This window comes from Rhineura floridana, chromosome 11 (assembly GCF_030035675.1).
Source record: "Rhineura floridana isolate rRhiFlo1 chromosome 11, rRhiFlo1.hap2, whole genome shotgun sequence".
Lineage (NCBI taxonomy): Eukaryota > Metazoa > Chordata > Lepidosauria > Squamata > Rhineuridae > Rhineura > Rhineura floridana.
This window is the reverse complement of record NC_084490.1, coordinates 58048712-58065905: the sequence shown is the minus strand read 5'-3', so window position 1 is coordinate 58065905 and position 17194 is coordinate 58048712. Positions and strand designations below refer to the sequence as shown.

The window sequence follows — 17194 nt, the reverse complement described above, 5'->3', positions numbered from 1 at the left end:
AACAATAAAACAGCAACAACAATCACCCCATACAGCCATAGGAAGCTTTGGCAGCACTCTGCTAACAGTATCATTCTAGTCTATCAAAAGTCTGGGGAAAAAAGAGAAGTCTTTACCTGGAACCGAAAAGAAATTAATGAAGGCACCAGGCAGACCTCACTGGGGTTCACATCCCACAGATGGGGAGCCACAACTGAAAAGGTCCCCTCCCTTGTCACCAACCTCCGAGGCTCTCTCAGAGGGGGGAGCTGGAGAAGGGCCTCAGGAGAAGATCTAAAGGTCTGGGAAGGTTATACTGGGAGAGGCACTCCAGAAGACATTGGAGTCCTGAGCCGTGAAAACCATCACTTTGAATTGGGCTTGGAAGCATACAGGCAGCTAGTATAATTGGAACAGAATTGGTTGTTGGGGCTTCAGGAGAACCCACCACTGTTGAGGGTTTTCAGCTATTTTTTCCCTTCCAAGGAGTGCTGGGTGCTACATTTTCTAATGCCCCCAATGAAGCAACACTACAGGAGCATCATGGGGGGAATGAAAAGGACAGTCCCCAGGACTCTTCTGGATTGTGCCACCCACAACAGGGGTCACTCTACACTACTCTGGGTCCCACCGTGGCTTTAATATTTTGCCACTGCTTCCCAGGATTGATTGAGTGCCAAAAAAAGAAAGGAAACATTTTAAAGGGCCTAGGAAGCCCAAAGGAGTAGATGTGGTAATAATTAGCCAGCTGGCAGGCATTAGAGATTGCCACTTCCACTACCACCACCCCTCTTCATCACTGAAAGCACAATTATTTCACCATCCTCGGGGAGGGGGAATCACAAACCAGTCTTGCTGTTGTGAAGTTTTTGGCATATATTGGGGATGGTAGGACTAACAACCCAGTGGCTTCCCCACCCCGCACCCTGCCCTGCAAATTTATATTATGTTAGACCAAATTCTGTCCTTGGGCTGATTAAAAGTAGATTTATCTTTTTTCATCCACATCATCCATTCTTGCAGGAAGCCATCTAAGCCAAGTTGCTTGGTAGTTCCCTTCTTATGATCCCCATCAACGGAAAGATGCTATCAAGATTGCACTGTAAGACTATTCAAAGGTGCTGAATATAAGGGTGCTTGAGGAATTCAATTTCTGGGAATTCTGATGCGAACTGACCTGATCTATACTTCCTGGACTAACACACAGATCAAAATGTTTCACAAACTTCCACATTTTGCTATATAGCTTTCTCTATGCAGAAATGCACATGTTGAGAGAAAATACATATTTAAATACATGTTTGTGCTAAAATGTGTATTTAAGTATGAATTTTCATACAGATTTTTCTAAAAAATAAATCACAGATTAATGCGGAATCAGGACAGAACAGACTTATGCAAGATCACATGTGAAACTGACATGGACCAAAAATCGACTGATCCATCCATGCCTAACTGGTGCTGCTATGACACCTTGAATATTACATCTTTTTAAGTACAATCCTTGGTGGCTTTATTAAACTAATTTATTAAACAAGCATTTTCCTTGAATGATGTGCCGCCATTGCAAATTTGAAAGAGTACATGTGCTTTCCATATACTTCTGTTCTCTCCTTGCGTTAACTCTCTCAAGGCTCATTCACATGACCATTTGAACCTGTGATAGAAACAATATTTTAGTAAGCTTTTGGAAGCCCACTATTGGGCTTCGCAAGGCAGTCAACTGCCAGCTGCTGCTGTCAGCTGAGTGCAGGTCAGCTTTGGGCAGTCTATCACAACTCCTGCATTTTGAGGGGCTGGACACATGATCAATCCAAGCTCAGCTCAGCCTATGACTGATGGCAGTCGCAAGGTTGTGGCAGTGCAGTTTAATTAAAGACCATTAATTGCCAGTTATGCTCTCAACGGAGGACAGGCATTTGTTAAAATCACGGTTTATTTTACAATCACAATAGAAAATATCAAATGATCCCATTGTATATTAAAATCACCTTTGGTTGCAGTCCTATGCACACTTACTGTTTATTGTAAAAAATATCTACCCCACTCCATCAAAACAGAAACTGGAACAGCTTACAACATAAGATAAAAATTACAAGAAAATCATAACAAATAATAAAAACAAAAATGAAGAATCACATCACCATGGAAATAAGCATATATTACAAGAAAATGAGAGTATATCAAAAGGCACAAAGAGTCCCCAACATAAAAGTAGAAGAGAATGAATAATGAAGGCAGCCCCTGGGCCTTGTTAAAGGCCTCTTGGATAAGGCAGGTCTTAACTTGGTGACTAAAACTTTTCATGGTTGTATCCAATGCTAGTCCTACTCAAAGTAGACCCATTGAAACTAGTGGACCTAATTAAGTTATGACCATTCATTTCAATAGGTCTACTCTGAGTGTAACTTAGTGGGATATAACCCTCACTGGAGGGACTAGATAAGCATCCCTAGACAGAGTGTTCCATAAAGGTAGTACTACAACCAAAAAGGCCTTGCTCCTTGTACATGCTTGCAGTTCTTCAGTTGGCAAAGAATCCAAAGCAGCACTTCAGATGTTAAATGAAGCACTCAGGAGAGAAACGTACAGGGCAAGGCCTATCCCAAGCCATTTTGGGCTCCTTCATTTGGGCCTGGAAACAGACAGGCAATCAGTGTAGCTCAGGGATGGGCTCCATTTCCACAATAGATTTGCCATCGGATTAATTATAATTTGTCATATCTTTATGGAGAGAATTTTAAAGAATTTTGAATCACCTAGTTTCCGATTCATCATTCTTCTTTTTCCGATTCTTTTTAAAATACGCTTTGGAATCATCCATAATGCGAGTGATACTTTTATGGATCTACTTTCTATGTGAGCTCTTCAAAGTGTGTTCCCTTGCACTGACGTATTGATTGTAACTGACAGACAGAAAGCAGCAGAGGGAATGAGGTGTTGATTGTCAGCAGCAAGGGACAAGACACTGACTTGATTATCTGCCTTAATCTACTCTGCAAATGCACTTGAAAAGGAATGTAAACAGACAACAATTACAGAGTTCAGAATAAAGACTGATACCAGTGGAGACTCATGAATAAATGGTGATTATAATATCAATTCTCTGCAACGCAAAAAAAAAATCGGAGATCAGAAAAATTGAAGATATTAGAGGAAAGAGAAATCAGATCCTTAATGACCACTAGGGGGCCACATTTAAAAACAGGACATAAAAAAAGGAGAAGATTCCATCCCCAACTCAAACAAACACTGAGGCCCTATGTTCTAACTACCCCACTTCAGTCAACAGCTTGGCAGCAGTATTTTGTAGCAACTTAAGTTTCCAGACACTTTTTAAGGGCAATCTCATGTAGAGTATCTATCTCTATATCCTCAAGCACTCTTGCACCTAGTGTCCAGAACATAGCAGGATGCACACACAGAAAAAAACAGCATACCTCTGATAGTGTGGAAAGTTAATTGTAATTGCACATGTAGCTTACAATTATGCATGCAACTTACTCTCAGGATCCAGTAAGCACAGGGGAATTCTTGGAACAACAGAGTTCAAAATCCACTTCAGCCATGAGCACATTAGCGTGACCTAAGGTAAGCCTCTCTCCCTCCTCCTCGTTCCCCTTTGTGTAGGAGCAAAATGAAAAGCGACTTTGCCCCAAGGCATTAAGAATATAGGGAGGTGCCTTATACCAAGTGAGACCACTGGTCCATTCTAGTCTACTCCAGCCTTCCCTGACCTGATGCCCTTCAGATGTTTTGGGCTACAACTCCCATTATCCCTAACCAATGGCCATGCTGACTGGGGCTGATGGAAGCTGTAGTCCAAAACATCTGGAGCAGACCAAGTTGGGGAAGGCGGGTCTACATGGATTGGCAGCTGTTCTCCAGGGTTTTGGACAGGGGTCTTTCCCAGCCCTACCCACAGATGCCAGGGATCAAACCTGAGATATTTAGCATGCAAAGTAAATACTCTACCCTTGAGCTATGGTCCTTCTCCAATGGCAAGCAGACTAAATGATGTATAAAACGGCTGGCAGCGGTGGCACATCTCGGCACTATTTGCACTTTACAAGAAAACAGATAAGACTGACATGCAGAAGACCGTTGGGCTAGATGGCTTCACAGCCTCTTCCCACTTGAAGAATTAAGGTTTTCTGTAGTATTTATTTTATGGAAAGAAATGAAGTAACTGCTTGTGTGGGCATTGCCTGTGGAGTATGGATGGTAGTCTCCATCATTTGATGGAAGGCCAGCCTCTTGAACTTGCCCCATTAATGTCTGCCATCCACCCAGCCTGGCTTTGGTTTCGTTTTCAGGGCCACAGCACAAGATGAAGCCACTGCAGAGTTCAGAAAGGAAGAGGAAAACGCATCACAGCAGCCTTAAAGGCAATGAAATCCTCACACCCTACCTAAGTTGCCAATGTCCAGCCCCTGATCAGAGGCTCTGAAAAGGGAAAACTTACTCTCTTCCTTGGGGAAAAAAAAGTTCAACCCTCACCACAGCCTGCTTTCATAGCTCTGGCTTGTTGATGTTGGAGCCTCTCCAGAGCTGGGAACACAATAGGGGCTGTTCATGCCAAGGCAGCCCAAATTGGTTAGGGAGATGGAGAGGGAATCATTCAGAGATCCAAAAAGCTTCTTTTGAAGGCAACCACAGGTTCCACCACTATCAGCACAGAGTGGACGAAGCCTTTGAAAGGAGGCAGGATGCCAGCTGCTTGAGGGCAGGGCAAAAGGAATACATGGGCAGGAGTAAGGAAGCACCACCTCTTGCTGACCCAGGGCAAGAAGGAAACAGGGGACCAGTTAGGAAGCATCAGCTGGGGAGACATCTGTACCATGCATAGAACTATCCAGGCACAAGGGAGCAAGTGGTATCCTCTAACCCAAGGTTTCTTCTAAGCACTGATAAGTCACAGCAAATCAAGTGGTACAAGTACCACAGCTGGAAAACAGTGGTCTAGTCCAGGGGTGGTCAATGTGAACCCCCTCCAGATGTTGTTGAACTCTAGGTCCCATCAGTCCTAGCCAGGATAGCCAACAGTCAAGAGACAACGTGAGTTCAACATCTGGAGGGCACCACGTTAGCTATCCCTGATCTAATCCAAACCCTGCTCTCAAGAGAGGGATTCTACTAGCCTCCTTGGGCTGATTCCGTCCCCTGGTTGCCAACCCATCTCCCTCTCCTCTCTTGAAGTTCTCTGGCGGGAGATACAGAGTGGTACACTTGGCCACTCATCTGCCTCACCTTTATGGACCATTTCTCAACCTAGGAAGAAAAAAGGAAAGGAAGATGGAGGCTGTGTGGTGTGCAAGGAGATCCCTCTTCTGCTGGAGGTGACCGAGACAAAAGCAGCCAGACTGCTTTTTGGGGGAGGGGGGAGCATGCAACAAGAAGATCCCTCCTCCTTTTTCACCTTCCTGCGTTCCTCTGTCTTTCACACACTTTTACATAGGGAAGGGGGGGGCGTAGATCTGCCAGGAAAGACTTGGATAAAACAAGTTGCAAACCAGGATCATGTGCTCCCAGCTGATTAGCTTCCAATCCTTGAAGGAAGAGATTCCATAGCTTCCAAAGGATCTTGCTCTGCTAGAGATCTGCTGTTCAGATTTAGAAATAAAATTTGATGGGGGGGGAAGACAGCACTGGTTGTCTGAGCAATGCTGTTAGCATACTGAGTCCATGGCTGGCTCCTCCTGGTGCCGAAAACCCTTTGAGTGGATCTAAAACTATGGAAAAGTAAGCTTTTTAAAAACTGGTGCTGGAATAGAGAAGGGAGATGTGGGGAAAGAGATATCTTGGATGTCAGCCTTCATCCAAGTTTGCTGTGCTGCTTGCAAGGAATGCATCCGCTAGACAGTTCCAGCAGATGTGCTCACCTCTTGCCAAAAACACCATCTTGGTTGTTTTATGACAAGAGACGGGGGTGCTGGTGCGCTTGCTGGGCTCTGCGGGCCAGCAATGAGATAAGGAGCCTCTGACAGCTGGAGCAAAAAGCAAGGGAGAACTGGAGCACAAAACACATAAAATATGTGGAAAATGTTGACACTGGGGAAGGAAACTAGGAAGGAGAGCGAAAGGAACGTGTGAGGTCCAGTGGCTAAGGTTCTGCATTTTAATCTTGTCAAATCTCCGGCTGATCCTGAACGTGTATGAGGTGGGCTTCAGTGAATCAGTCACTTTCAGACTCATTTCCCCAAATCTGTAAAATGGAAATATCTACCTACTTGACTTACTTATTATTATTTATTTCATTTCTTACCCACCCTTCAACACAATGCCCCACGGTGAGTTACAGCAATTTAAAATACAATTTTAAAATCAGTTTAAAACAAATACAATCAAAAAAACAGGGCAGGTCCTAAATGTATCTCAGTCAGTGTCAAAGGCCAGGGTAAAGAGGAGTGACCTCAGTATGCTATGGACTCTAAGATGGGGAACCAAGAACACAGCGGCACTGACAACTCTGATTCCAAACACCTTTTGAGGAAACTCTGTATCAACAAGGAGAGCATTTTATGCTTAACAGAAACTGCTTAAAACAAAAAAAATTCTGCTGCAGCAAACTGCTCAGATGAGCAGGAGCATCAGAAGCTGTGAGCCCTGTCCTTCTGAGCATTTGAGTTTTTTGTTGTGGGCATCTCTGGAGGTTTTTCTACAGCCAGGTCCTCTTTGTTTGGGAAACAGGAAAGGGGTCCAAAAGGCTAAATATTCTAATGAAATACTAATAGTGACACACTAGGTGTGTAGAACTCTGCAGAGGGTGGGGGAGGAAGAGGGGAGAGGGAACACTGAATCCAGAGGCCCAGTTATGGATGCCTCTTCCATCCCCAGGGGGCTGCTGGCCGGCACCCTTTGCTGCTGGGCTCTGGATTGGTGTGAGCACACATCCTTTTGCTGCTTCTGTCATTCTGCAGATCCAGGCAAAGGGCTGTAAAGCACCTGAGTCGTTACACAGGGTTATGTTCATGATTTACAACAGTAATTCAAGAACAACTCCTTGTCCTGAGGGTTGGGAGCAGAGGAAATGTGTTTCGGAGAAGAAAGAAGGATTTGGGTGGGGAGGAAGAGATGTGCTGGGGCATCAGAGAACAGCAGCGTTGGAAGGGTCCTGTAAGGCCATCGAGTCCAATCCCCTGCTCAGTGCAGGAATGGGGGATAAGACGTTGGGGTTTTCTTCTGCACAGAGTACAAACAATGTTGGCAACACCCTGCATAAATCTGCATGCCCCACTTATCAGCTAGGAGATACAAAGCAGTTCAGAGGACTCTCCTTTAACAGGACCACCTTTGATTGGTGCAGAAAAGCTTTTGGTGAACTTCTGCCCTCCAGGCGTTCCTGGACTACAACTCCCATCACCCCCAGCCAGCACGGCTGCACTGACTGGGGCTGGTGGAAGTTGTAGTCTAGCAACATCTGGGGTATACCAGGTTCGTGAAGACTGGTGTGTATGGAAGCTTTAAAAGATGCAGTAAACTTTCTGTACAGCAGAATGGGGGAGGGGGGGTAGCACAGACATAGGGATATACAGAGAAAAAGCCAGATAACAAGGTGACCATAAAGAAAGGAAGAACCCACAAGGGATTTTTTTTAAGAGACAACTCTTAGAAGACCTAGAAATCAGCCCCATGTCTATTACAACTAGACATATGATGGCTTTTAAATTCGCCTAATATGCTCTGATTCTGGAGAGCAGTTCTGAGCCAACACCACAACTCTGAGGAATGACTCTGCTTTTCTTCCTTCCCTCTTCTGCTAGATCTTTACTCCTCAGAAGTTAAGGGAGCATAATCTCTGTTGGGGTGGGGGGACTGGCTGGCCAGTGGCACAGGTTGCCATTTCACATTGATAGAAAGCTTGATTCAATTTTTGGCCAGCCATTCTTTTAAGTCCCATCTGAAAGAAAAAAACAGTATTTGAAATTTCCCTAGTTAAAAAGCAGCAATAATAAAGAAATTGTCAATGTCCTTTCCCAGTTTGTGTCCTCATTCCAGAGTCAGAAAGGCTGACGCATCCTGGCCCTGGCCAGTTGGAAAAGAGATGTTCCCTGGATGTGGCTCAGCTGGTTGCAATGGGGAAAAAAGAAGCACATCTGGAGAGACAACATACAGCTGGTACACTGTCTCCCTCAAAGAGCACTGGCTCATTCTAAAAACAGAGGAGAGAACTTACTTCTTGCTTTTACTTTAAAAAGGAGTTTTTACACACTTTTGGTTTCTTTTTCTTTCTTTTTTTCAAATTGGTGTTTCTCAAGGGTCATTTGAAAAAAAAGAGGCTTCTTCTCATCAGTCACTCCTGTGTGAGAAACCACAACCAGGTGGAGAGGACATCATGCCTCATCCTTCCTCAAGAAGCAGCCTTCGAAACACAACACCCAGCCTCTCCCCTTTCGGGGGCCTTTGGCCCTAGCCCTTTCCACGTGCCTGCACCACTCCCTTTACCTTTCGGCAGCCATGGTCCTCCTCTTCTCTCTCTTGGCTCACACGACCCCGCTTCTTACAGACAAAAGGCAACGTCAGGTTGCAAGGGCTGTCATTCCATCTCCCCTCCTGGACAGAGAAGCAGAAAAGTTCCAGCTCAAGGAAAAGCATTTCTCACAGGAGGCTGTAGCTTCAAAACATTCAAACCACAAATGGTATACTTTGCTGGCTTTCCTTCCAACAGCATTGACTGTGGATTTCAACTGTTCATATGTTAATATGCTTTTTTAAAAAATAATGTTTTTAACCCTTTTTTAAAAGATGTTTTTAAAGCTTTTTTTAATGTTGTTTTAATGTATTTTAAGGTCTGTTTTTATGATGTTTTAAAGTGTTTTTAGTACTTCTGTTTGACGCCCTGGGCTCCTGCTGGGAGGAAGGGCGGGATATAAATCAAATAATAAATAAATAAATAAAATAAAACTGGACACTGTCTGATTCAGTTGTCCATGGCCTTTTCCTCTGAGAAGAAAGGCCATATGGATTATATGGAAAGAAAAATCATTTCTAAGTTTCTTTTTCCATAAAATCTGTTGCAAGGACCAATGACTTGACAATGTTGCATGGCTTGCATGATGGCGTGTTCTTTAAGATTCTGAATCCCAATGAGTTTGTTCACTGTCTGCTCAAGTGTTTACTCCAGACCCATATTTTAATCCATGAATAAATATTTAGCTAATCAATTCAACCCTTTAATCATTTAAAGCTTGCAGTCCTGTTGCACTACAAACACAAAGAGGGGTCTTTCCTGTATGCTCAGAGCTACATTCCCTTCCCAGGACAGGTGCCCTTCCAGCACTACACATACCGGTCCCCAGATAGTCACGCAGTCCTCCAGGCTGTCTCGGAAGTTGTTGGGCTCAAAGGGGTGCCAGAATGTGAACTGTACTGGTGTGCCATCTGACCACTCAAAGTTCATCTGTAGCCTGAGATCATTCAGGCCAATCCAGAGTTCTTCAACATCTGCCAAAACAAAAGAGAGTGGGGAATCTCTACAAAATGAACAATCCTGTCCTCTTCATCTGCCAGTAGCCCACCTACTGCTTTCCCCCCACAAACCACCTCTGCCTTCCCCAACCAGTTCCCTCCAGTTTGGGAGCATTTAGCAGAATGTGGCGTTCTCAATATCTTTTCCATGATCACTAGAAACTTAGGGCTGAGGCAGACATATTTCTCTCCAGGAGAGGGTGCAGGTTCTTCCCCGCACCTGCAGCTCCTCCCCCCACCCTGACCATCACACCCCTTCTGGCTCCTATGCAGATTTTGCCCCTCCAATCACATTTCAGGCAGACTATTTTTCTTCTATGCCCCCAGCATGGTCATCCATTTAAATATTTATTCAGTGCCCTAAAAAAATCAAATCCAGATTTTATTTTTATTTTTTTTAAAGAAAACTTCATAATTTTAAAACTTGTGCTGGAGGGGAATGGCTTCCTAATTGCCACAAGAACCAGCCAATTAACATTTGCACATCTGGACAGTGAGATGGGAAGGAGGCAGCTTTGCTACTGTCAACAGTGCCAGCCAATCAGCATTTTGCACAGCCAGCTTCTCCTGGAAAAAAGGGAGAACCAGTTGATCCTAGGCTTGATTCATTTTGGAAGTTTGTACAAGTATCCTACAAGGGATGACTCTGGATCTACAGCAGATTCACCACTCAAGGTCTGACTTGGCTTTTACTTACACACATACATAAAGAAAAATCAGAGATTTCCCATGCATTTTCTTACACATATACACAGCATATTTGATACAGCGTTGCTTACCTTGCTTGATTTGCTTGGTAACAAACTCCAGTTCATTGAGGGTGTGGATGCTCACCAGGTCCCCTTCACTCCTCAAGCAGGTCCTTTTGGCATCAGGCCAACTCTTCTTTTCACTGATCAAGCGGTAGCAGTTGGACTGGTATGGCTGCCAGCTTGGATCACAGTCAATCTTCACCTCAGACTCTCCTGTGATTAGGACAGAGCAGCTTCAAGTAAGCAGTACTCAGAAAAGCCATAGGGCCTGCATTTAACTGTGAGCTCACATGCAAGATCAGCAACCCAGAAAGCAGAAACCTCACAAGCCCACCATGAACAGAACAAACTAGCTGCCACAGAGACGTCTGTAGCATCTTTGCTGTCCAGCTTCCATCAGCTGCAGAAAAGGCACCTCTTGACCCTCCCCTTTGACACTTGAGGGATTTCTGAGGGGCGCACCTCTTCTCCTTGGGTTAATCTATACTGTGCTGCTTTTGCTTGGAATTGTTCTCCTTGCTTTTATAAATCTTATATAAACTGTTTTCCTTTTATTTGTTTCTAATTGAATGATTGTATAGCTGTAACCCACCCTGGGACGTTACAGTGAAGGGTGGGTAAGAAATCTTATAAAACAAATATTTGAGTCACAAAGGTTCCTACATCTAATATGGAGCCAATAAAACCATTCAAACTACAAGTTCTGCACCCAAAGCTTTTGCTAGTTAATGCAACTGAAAATGTAAAACTCCTCTCCCTTGTCCCTGGTCCATACTTTCTCTCTCTCTCTCTCTCACACGCACACACACACAGATCCCCTGGCTCTCAGCCTCCAAAACTAGCTTGCTTGTCCATCTCCTTCTAGCCAACTCTGTGCATTTCTGCTCTTAAGCCCAGCATGAAGTTTTTCACCAGGCCTCTTTCCTGCCCCTTAGGGTTTTGTCTTTTTCATGCATCCTTGTCTCAAGACCCCTATTTAAATGCCTCTTCTGCCTACTCTCTTCTTTTTAGTCATACTTTCCCCAAGCCCTCTCTTCCCATTCATCTTTGCAGACTTTAGCCCTTTTGCTGAAGCTTACTTCTGTACCAAGGCCACAGACAAATCGGGCTCTCGCATTTCTCACAGAAGCTACTCGCTTTGCAGCCTTTTATTTCTGAAACTCACTTCTACTCCAAACAGTTAGAATGTTCCATGAGCATTCCATGACATCAGAGCAGCTCAGCTAATAGCTGTTGGGGTTATACAAAGGCAGGCACATGATAGGCAGTTTTCAGCTTATTAGATACATCAAACCATTTAAATCTCTTTCTCCATAATGCGTACTTAACAAGAATGTATTAGAGGTGGCATTGGGTTTCTTCTTGCAGATGTAGGGCAAGGCGATGCTGCAGTCACGGTTCTGCCATCCCCCTGATGATTCCGTCCGTATCACACCGCAGTTTTCTTCATTGGGGTTGTCAGGCTGATCTACAAGGAGCAACAGGTGAAGCAGATCCCCCACCCTTGCAATGGCCATTATCTGAACAGAAGACCACAGCCTGAGAATGATTTGTTGTGTTTCAAGAGCCAAACCGCATCTAAGGATGTCAAGAGATCAGCTCTGAATCTCAAATACTGTGGCTTTATTCCCATGGGAACTGGAATAGGAGATGCCCTCTGGATGTTGTAACTAGACTCAGAAGAGGCAGACGGTGATGTAGTTGGAGCTGTACCCTGGAACCAAACTACAGGGGCCAAATGTGTTTAGCAAAAACAAACTCCATTGTATTCCAACAGTCTAGATGGGGAGTTTAAAATGAAAAACTGCACATACTCAAGAGTAATCCTTTTGTTTTTAATCAGGGTTGGCAAACTGGCTTTTGCTCTAACATATCACGAATGTAAAAGCAGTTGTAAAGCATGAGGAGGAGGAGGAGGAGGAGGAGGAGGAAGAAGAGAAATGTTCATTATATGCTTCACAATGGGAAGAAAACATGTGGCCATCTAATCCCCACCCGCAGCAAAAGAACATTAAATCCAGGGTCTGCACCACTGAAAGCAGGAGACCATTTCTACTGCGTGGCTGAAGAGCTCGATTTCTCTGCGGTGACGCAAGTTCAAGTCCTGCTTCGCCTTGGCAGTTGTGGGGTAACCGTGGGCAAGTCAATTTTGGAACTGTAAAACACTCTAGGAACATAGGAAGCTGCCTTATACAGAGTCAGACCATCTAGCTCAGTGTTGTCTACACTGACTGGCAGCAGCTCTCCAGGGTTTCAGGCAGAAACCTCTCCCAGCCCTACCTGGAGATGCCAGGATTTGAACCTGGGACCTTCTGCATGCAAGGCAGATGCTCTCCCGCTGAGCTACAGCCCTTCCCTGCTTTGCATTCCAAATGGTGATATAGTACTCCTGCTACTTGTCAAAAAAATAAGATGTGATAGTACTGTTTAAGGCCAATTGCCCTCAATGCTGAAATACTAAAAACGGATCCTCTAATCCCCTCTCTTCAACCAAAGCAAGAATTAGTAAGGGTGAAAACAAATATGACTTTTTAGCACAATGAAGATGATTTGGAATATACCCAGTCCAAACCTACCTTTTTCTCGCTAGGGTCAATCTCCAGGGGCGTGCAGAGGAATGGTCCTGCAATTTTGTAGCACATCAAGCCAGCTGTGGGTGGCACTGACTGGCTAGGTGGCTGTGATGTCGTATCATGACCCTCTCCATCACCAGAGCAGCTTTGCAAATTTAGGGAGGGTAATCATTCCTCCTCCTGCCTCCAAAATCAGGCAAATAACTGCTATATAAACTAAAAAGCATTCATGGGGTCCTTTAAAACAAAACACAATACAAACAGGCACTGCATCCTGAAGGAGGAAGGGTCAGGCTGATAGCTGAACTAGTGTTTGATTCACTGGCATATACTTCTATCATGCAAACTGCAAAGCCAGGAGGAAATTTTACACTTTAACCTAGTGGCAATATTTATTTTTAGACTGATACATTAGAATTCCCTGTATCCATTTTGCTTCATTCAGGAGGCACTGACAGGACAAGGATCCAGCTATGGCGCTTAAGCCTTTGATAAAGGGGGAATCTATAAAACTAGTATGTAACATATGCCTTGTGCCAGCAACATGATTCTTTTGATAATGCTTGGAGATGTAATCCGTCCCCCACCTTCCTATCTGACTTACCACTCTCCCAGTTAAGGAACTTCAAGGGTGAGTTGTCTGACCACTGCCAGCCCCCGTTGAGGTCCAAATCATTAAGGCCAATCCAGAGTGTGGAACCATATCCCGTTAGCAGCCCTGGTATAGACAGAAAAGAGGAAAAGTGGGCAGAGCACCTCAGTATCAGACCCTCCACCTTGTCAATGTTAAGACACATCCAGTCATACCTGCATCTCCTGAGCCCGAAAAAGCATCCAGCCCTCCCTCCCTCCCTCCACTTAAGTCACCAAATCTTGCTACTGGTCTCTCCCCTGCCAACCATCTAGCACAGCCAGATCTTCCCTAAAACCCATCTCTCTCCTGAGTAATCCACTTGTACCAAAAGTCTGCTAGTTTTCCTTTCTCTGACAATATTCACAGGTTCTAAATTTCTACAGCAATACTAGAGAGAGAGAGAAAGAGAGAGAGAGATCAAATAAAGATTATTTGCAGAATCTCCTGTGATCACAGGATTGCAACTTCAAATCTTATCAGCAACTATTCAGAAGCACTCTTGCACATATATAATCTACATACATTGGGAACCTGTTCTAGTATGTCCTTATTATGGCCTCTTTCCAAGCTCAGTTTTCAACCACTGAAGGAGAGCAGGAGAACCACCATTACTAGAATAATGTCAGCGTGAATGTACAGGAGAAAGACAGGCAGGCCCATCCTGCACCATTTGTCAGCAGAAACTGGTTCAGTCCCTTGTACCCATTGCTCACCATTGATGTAGGTCTGCTCGTGGATCTCAGTGATGCTAAGCAAGCTGGCCCCTTGCTGCTCACAGCTCTTCCCTGCCTCCTGCCAAGACAGGGTAGACTGGAAGTTGAACTGGTAGCAGCTGTTGGTGAGGTGGTCCCTGTCCCAGAATGTATCACAGTCATTGCCTAACAGGACAGGCAAGAAAGGAAAGACATTAACTGCAAGTTGACATAACAAATATCCATATTAATCAGCAGGTACCCTGTGGGCAAAGATCCTCCATGGCACAGAGTGGTAAGCGGCGGTAACGCAGCCAAAGCTCTGCTCACAGCCGGAGTTCAATTCCAATGGAAGGAGGAAGTCGAATCTCCGGTAAAAGGGGTCAAGGTCCACTCAGCCTTCCATCCATCCGTGGTCGGTAAAATGAGTACCCAGCATATGCTGGGGGGTAAAGAAAGGCCGGGGACGGAACTGGCAATCCCACCCCATATATACGGTCTGCCTAGTAAACGTTGCAAGACGTCACCCTAAGAGTCAGAAACGACTCACACTACAAGTGCGGGGACACCTTTACCTTCTACCCTGTGGGCAAAGACCTGCAGGCAATGCCAGTGGGAGCTGGCCACTTTGCTGAACATGTGACATTAGAGTGCAAAGAATTGAGAGTGTGGGGGGGAGGCTTTTCCCAGCCTTTGTGTTGCGTGGCTGAGGCTGTGCAGGAGAGAGAAAAAGGAGGAGGAAGGGCAAGTGAAGATAAACAGTCATTTGGGCATGGTGACAGGGCTTTCTATAGATTTGTAAACATTTACACCCTTTCCTTATGCACCTGTCTTTCAAACTGAGCATTCTGGGAAGATAAATGTCCCCTTCGAATGTCTTTTATTTCATTTTATATAAGCTTGTAAGATATGCAAGTCACTTTGAGCCCTGGGGGTTAAGGGCAAAATATAGTTCCAAATTAAATTAATATATTATATATCATTTGGCATGTTCCAGATAAAAACCTAACGCTTAGATCTCATGGCCCAAACTCACCAACATAAAGAAACATATCCTTCTTTAAAATACTGCAGCTTCCACAATATTTGCATGCCATTTCATGTCTAACTTATCTATGAGGACTACTTGCTTTAGTCCCTTGTCCACAGACACTGGCGGAATTGCTGTGTTTGCATGGAATGTTCACCAATACTCTAGTTCTTGAGATGGAAGGGTCAGTCAGAAAAAAGTTGGAAAACGGTGCAGTTGCTGTTTGATGGAGGTCAAGTTGGCTAGAGAAAACTCACACAAAGAACATGTGCATTGGTCATGGGAAGTAGGGTGTAAAGGCCGGAAGGGAGAAGAGGGCTGAAGGGACAAGAGAGTTAATATTCAACAGCCCAGCTGGCAGAAGGAAAGAGCTTTGGAAGGAGCAAGAAGGCAGCCTGTGTGGGTGGGCAAAAACCTTACACACAGTCAAGGGGCAGAAGGGGCAGTGTAGTTTTAGAAGGTATAACCTTGAAGGCTTAGCAGGCAGAAAAAACCTCCCACAAGGCCTAGGAAAGGATGACTACATTTCAGCTGGACAGCTGACACAACTATCTTTTAACTGCCATGGCCAGGGTGACGGGTGCTAACCTACAGGCCTATCAGTGCCCCATGACCCCATACCACATAGAGGCAGCTTACTCTTAATGGGACAGAATCCCCATCTTTCATCTTTGCCATAATCCTGTGTGGTGGCACACCAAAGGTGACCATCTCCACGCCCCATGCTTGTACAATCATAGAACCACTGGTTATCGTACTTGAAGGGGATGGTGCAGGGCTTCCCATGAGAGTTGCCTTGAATGGTATAAATTTCTGGAAGAACAGAAGACAGAGAGAGAGAGACAGAAAGCAATAAAAACCATAGCTCATGCCTTTCCTCTTTTCTAGGGAAAGAGGATGTTTGTCATTTTACCCAAGGGCTTCGCAACCTATGGCCAGCAGTCCTGCACAGGTTCCAGTTAGCCATTCCACTATTCCTGCCCTCAGCATACCCTGCCCAACTTCACGTTAATCCAACACGCATTCAAACTGGCAGATTGCTCCACTGGCACATGATGCCATTTTTTCCACATGCAACAGGACTATGCACACACTCCACTAACAAAATAAACAAAATAAAAATTCTGCATCAAGCAGGTTGTACAGAACATAGGACTTATTTGTTAAAGACAGGATACTGACTGAAGCACAGCTGGCTGAAAAGCTTCAAGGTCATCAAGCTAGCTGATGGCACAGACATCAAATAAATCATTTGCATCTAAATGCCTCAATACTGTATTCAGCAGGCAAACTGATCTCTGACATGGTTTGAAAATGTGTGTGCTACCTTCACTCCAAAAACAAAAAGTTTTACTGTGGCAAAAATGGAGACACTCAGAAAGATCTTCTGACTATTCAATCCAGAATTGGTTCCCAAGGATTTGGGGTTTGGCATTGTCTGAAAAGTTAACACATCAAAGTAGACTGGCAAGAGGCACAGCAAAACAAGAACGTCTTTGAAATGTGATTCCTCCTTCATCTCCTACTGTATCAACATTGGAGTGATCAGGATTCACTCTCTATGAGCTCATTTGTCCTTTTGGAAAAACACACTGACTTGACTTGTGAATTTTGGGCTACAACTCCATTCATATTTGTAAACTACTGTCTTATCCAAGTTTGGTTTTGCTGTCCAATTTGTCATACTGCAAGGTAGCCCAAATTCTCTACCAAGATCAGCTGAGTTCTGGTAAGTAAATAAATTACTCAAATTAAACAAAAAGTGCATTTTTGTAGTACACTCATTTTGGAGAAGGGGTAAACAGTACCGACCCACCAGTGTCCCCCCAGCCTTCTGGAAATCCATCTGGCTCTTCAGATTTGTATCAGGCACTGCCAATGTACCTCTGCCTAGCTTTCCAGCCTTAAGGGCAAGAAAACCTACAATTCTTAGAGTACGTAGCTCCACTGCCACATACCAGTTGTATGGTGTAACTGTAGAACACAGAATATAGGCAGGCCTGATGAGAGAGGATTGGATCCAGAGTAAAAGAGTTGCACCTAAATTCTGTTGATTTCAGTGGAAC

The 17194-nt window shown here is 44.5% G+C and overlaps 1 protein-coding gene across 2 annotated transcripts in view; it reads right to left on the bottom strand.

The window, feature by feature from the left end:
* The window catches only part of MRC2 (mannose receptor C type 2), an 83342-nt gene that overhangs the window by 43670 nt on the left and 22478 nt on the right, over positions 1-17194 (bottom strand). For both annotated transcript variants that reach the window (XM_061588627.1, XM_061588626.1), the window contains exons 3-9: positions 15768-15941; positions 14120-14284; positions 13377-13490; positions 11524-11667; positions 10227-10412; positions 9269-9423; positions 8425-8532 (exon numbers count right to left, since the gene is read on the bottom strand). In XM_061588627.1, the coding sequence (XP_061444611.1) occupies positions 8425-8532; positions 9269-9423; positions 10227-10412; positions 11524-11667; positions 13377-13490; positions 14120-14284; positions 15768-15941 (1046 nt within the window). The remainder of the gene's footprint in view (positions 1-8424; positions 8533-9268; positions 9424-10226; positions 10413-11523; positions 11668-13376; positions 13491-14119; positions 14285-15767; positions 15942-17194) is intronic.